At 37.4% G+C, this 4,379-nt stretch overlaps 1 protein-coding gene across 1 annotated transcript; it reads left to right on the top strand.

Moving 5' to 3' along the window:
* The first annotated feature begins 451 nt into the window (after positions 1 to 451).
* Positions 452 to 3,807, top strand: LOC145784748 (uncharacterized). The gene is made up of 2 exons (XM_082596599.1): positions 452 to 563; positions 2,043 to 3,807. Exons 1-2 carry the CDS (start codon positions 495 to 497, stop codon positions 2,940 to 2,942), a joined length of 969 nt encoding a protein of 322 aa, XP_082452725.1. The 5' UTR covers positions 452 to 494; the 3' UTR covers positions 2,943 to 3,807.
* Positions 3,808 to 4,379: the final 572 nt, after the last annotated feature.

Genomic DNA, 4,379 nt, shown 5'->3' with positions numbered 1-4,379 from the left:
CCTACAATAGTTCGGGGTTTTTATATTCATAAGATGCGAATGTACCTGTAAGAAGTAAGCTACGTTATGGTATGATGAACAAAACCATTGCGAACCTTCCTTTGTCTTAAATTTTGATGAAGTAGTAGCCTATAGGCTAACAGTTTTATTTTCAGATGGTGGCGTGTGGTTTCTTAGTAGCCTACAGTAACTTATATTTTCAAACACAATTATGACATTTGATGAGTTGATAAGAAGTCATATGGGATCAATTTCAAGGGCCTGGTGAAGTTGAGATCACTCAATGTGCAAAATTATGAAAGTTGTTGATAGTTTTGAAATATTGAAAAGTTGACTCTTACGCCCACAAGTAGGCCTACAGTATTTTATAATATCTGTGCAGCGTCATCCATATTGTAAATGCTTTTTGCAGATTAAATTTTATCAATACTAACCCATATCCATTGCAGGACGTTTCTTTTCTTTCTTAACATACTGCATTTACATTTCTCAAAATGAACACTGAACATAACAAAAAAAGAAATTTCAAAGCATTGAAACTCAAGCGCCGTTGCCTAACTTTTGTAAGTACCAACCATTTTCTACTTAAGTTGAAGATATTGAGAAAAAAGTCTTCGTTTGTAATTATGTTGGAGGTATGTTTGTTTTTGAGCGTCAGGAATTATCCCTATTGAGCGTTTATGTTTAATGTTTCGTGTGTTTGTGAGAACACACTACAATGCTGAAAAAACACTTACAAGTACTGTAAAAGTTAGTCAGATACACTGGTTATTTTTGTTAATAATCTTTTTATTTATTCAATAAACATAAGCTTGGATAATAATAACACTTATTTAATGTAATTAACTACTTCTTCATTGCAACAATCTTTATCAAACACAATTCTGGTTGTCTTTCATAAAGATCAAATTCTCAAATATCATCGACTAAAATAAACATTGAAACATTTAATATTTGTAATTAAATGAATGCAAATTAGCAGTACCGTGTATTTAATTACATTTGAAAGTAATTATAGTTATAATCAGTGTTGTACGTTAACGGCGTCAACTTTTTGTTGACGCTGAGGCTAGCGCCGTCAATTTAGTTTTTAAATGACGGAAGTGATAGCGCCGTCAACTATTTCGCCGATTTTAAGCGTCAAGCGCTATGCGTCATTTTTTGTTTTCATGGAAAATCTCGTTTCACAATGAGAGTTTCACAATGTATTCTGGCCAGCGCGACTCATCCGAATTACCGGCTTTCGCGTTGGTTAGAATGGCTCCCTGGAATACAAGCGGAAGAAGTTCGCCAAATGGTGATCACTCATATCGTGAGCTGTATCGAAAACGAGGGATCAGAGAAAGAAAGCGAAAAATCAATGAATGTCATCGCAGAGGTTGAAGATACCTTATTTCAAGAGCTCTATGCCCCCGAAAAGAACGATGTTGGTGCAGTGGACCTCGTTAAAAGATATATATATGCTACACCATCATAGCACGCTTGGAACAGTGGTACCTTTCCGAATAAGCGTTTTCAAGGCTTGTTTTTGAAATACAACACACCAATACCATCCAGCGCTGCTGTGGAACGCATGTTTTCACTTGGAAAGGACATTATGCGTCCCAAACGCAGCAGATTGTCGGAAAAACATTTTAAAATGCTTGTGTTTCTACAAGGCAATAACTAATAGGCTAAGCAGCTGATTACAATACAGTCTCAAAACATAATACCTGCTCTTTATTTGTAGCTATTGTTAGCCTAAACTTGGTTGAGATACTTCTGTTTTGTGAGACCCTGGATAAAATAGCGGAAGAAATTAGGGCTGACGCTGACGCCGTCAATTTCTTTAAGAGCTGACGCAGTACTTTACGCCGTGAAGTTTTTAGGCAATTCGCGCTGACGCTGACGCCGTCAATTTATTTCATTGACGCGTACAACACTGGTTACAATGGTAATTTGAAAATTTCAGAACAATGTAATTGTAATGTAATTGAACCGAAAACTGTGTAATTGATCCCACTTTGGTCGAGACATGCTTTTGTTATAATCTTATGTTCCAGGTTGTTGGGTCTGTGGTATGTTTTATGATTTGGATAAATTGGAGATACCACGATGACTTAAACGCAACATGGACAACTGCTTACGACAAACAACATAATGAATCACATATTGGAAATCATGCTTCTAATAGAAAGAAACCAAATGTTTCAAAAATAGTAACAGGCATCATTTCTTACTCGTTGTACGGTTCAAATCCTCGTTATACTGACGGGGCACTTGCAAACGCAAAATTGTACAAAAAAATATATCCTGGGTGGACAATGCGTGTATATTATGATGATAGTGTCCCCAGAAATATCTTGTCTCAATTAGAAGATGCAAGTGTGGAACTCATTAGCATGACAGGTTCCAAAGTAAACAAAATGTCGTGGCGCTTCCAAGCTGCTGCAAGTGCAGAGCGTTCGTGCTCTAGAGACATTGATTCACGCTTATCGTTGCGAGAAAAAGCTGCCGTCGATGAATGGATAAAGTCAGGGAAACAATTTCACGTTATGCGTGACCATCCTGCACATGCACGTTTCGCCATGTCTGGTGGCATGTGGTGTTCGAAGACTATTCCAAATATGATTGAGTTACTGAGAAATGTATCAAACCAAAAGTATTTAGAGGACATGAACTTTTTAAATAGAGTCATATGGCCAATGGCGAAGAAAAGTTTGCTGCAACACGACTCTTTTTCATGTGATAAGTGGGGCGGAGGGTTGCCATTTCCAACAAAACGAGTGGGATGGGAGCACGTAGGAAGTGTGTTCATCAATGGACAAATTCGAGAAACTGGCGTTGCAAGTTTAAAGAGAAGGGGAGTTGTAAATAAATGTGTGAAAGATAATTATTCGTCATTATCCAGCAATATCAGCGGAACGAGCATCACAAACAACAAGAAAGTAACTCTGAAATAGAAGTCAGTAGTCTTTTAGATCAGAGGTTTTCAAATTTTTTGATTATGGCACACCACAGAACTTGGGAATCTACCACTGCACATTTTCTGACGTCATTATTTTTGTAGCAATATTACTTTTGCCAACGTTTTGATCGAAGCTGTTACATTAGATAAACTGACGACAGAACTTATTATGCTGTACAGGATCTTAATCAATGTATGCCAGAAAAATATTTACATTTAGGCCTACTACAATTGGAGCAGTGATGGTAGAATGTAAACTTCTGCCCAAGTGAATTAGCGTTGCTAACAATAATTGTCACTATGCTGTCGATTGGTTTAAACTTTTTGTAGTCACTTCTGTTGATCAATCTATCGAGTTTATTTTAGTATAGCTCCACATTCATTTTAATGTTGGCTATAATAGCAGATTGTTCCGGACAATTTTCAAATTAAGCGTCACATAAAACTGTTCAGGTGTACTGAATCTTGGCGTCTGACGTAATGGACTATTGCTAGAAATAAGCAAAGATTGCATCACCTTTGTAACACCTGTTGAAACATTACATCATCGTTAAATCTTGAATTACGAGATATGGTGTAAGCCAAATTTAACAGGTGCCTGAATAGCTTCATAATGCTTATCATTATTACGTCACATAAGATGGTTACGTGCGTTTGGAAGATTGCAATCTATTCTCGTCATTTTAAAATTGTTGCTTGAAAAGTTGTTCGCATATTTAACTGTTTTGCTTAGTGCTTGCCAGCTGGACGAAATTTCCGTCTTTATCTCAGTAATTTGTATTGTAGTGACAAGTTTTAGTGGCGTACGGTGTTGCGTCCCAATTTCGACAGCCAGTGGCTATTTTTACAGAAATACAGTTCTTGAATAGACGTTTCAGAAGAGTGTTTCTTTTCGGTCATTACATATAGACGAACGGATGCGGGAATCTTATGTTACAATTTTCCCACGAAGAGATTATGGTTTACCGCTGTGACCACAGATAATATAACTCATTACTTTTGTTTATTTGGAAGCTACACTATTCAGTTCAGTAGGCCATAGCCCTCAGAAGGGCAATAGGCATTTCGCTAGAGCAGCTTGCTGCTCATAATCATAAGAGAAGTCAAGGGCTATAGTTGGAGCGCTACTCCGCAATCGACAGCATGCTTTTAAGTGTCTTGCCAAGGGCACAGCCACATGCTCTTGAGCGGTGTCGAACTGACGGCCTTTCGAACGTCGAACCATGGCTCTCTCCAGTCGGCTATGCAGCTACATGATAAAGATATCGAAAAAATCATGCGGTTCTCTAAATCCAGGTGCCCAACATGGGATATTTTAACGTGTACATTAACTAATTGAATGAGTGTAAGACGGACTGTATGGAATGAGTGGTAAAAACAAAAAAATAAAAAGGGGAAAAAACTAGTTAATAACAAAATTAAAACAATAATA

The sequence above is a fragment of the Aplidium turbinatum genome, chromosome 15, assembly GCF_918807975.1.
Source record: "Aplidium turbinatum chromosome 15, kaAplTurb1.1, whole genome shotgun sequence".
Taxonomy (NCBI): Eukaryota; Metazoa; Chordata; class Ascidiacea; order Aplousobranchia; family Polyclinidae; genus Aplidium; species Aplidium turbinatum.
This window is presented reverse-complemented; position numbering and strand designations above follow the sequence as displayed.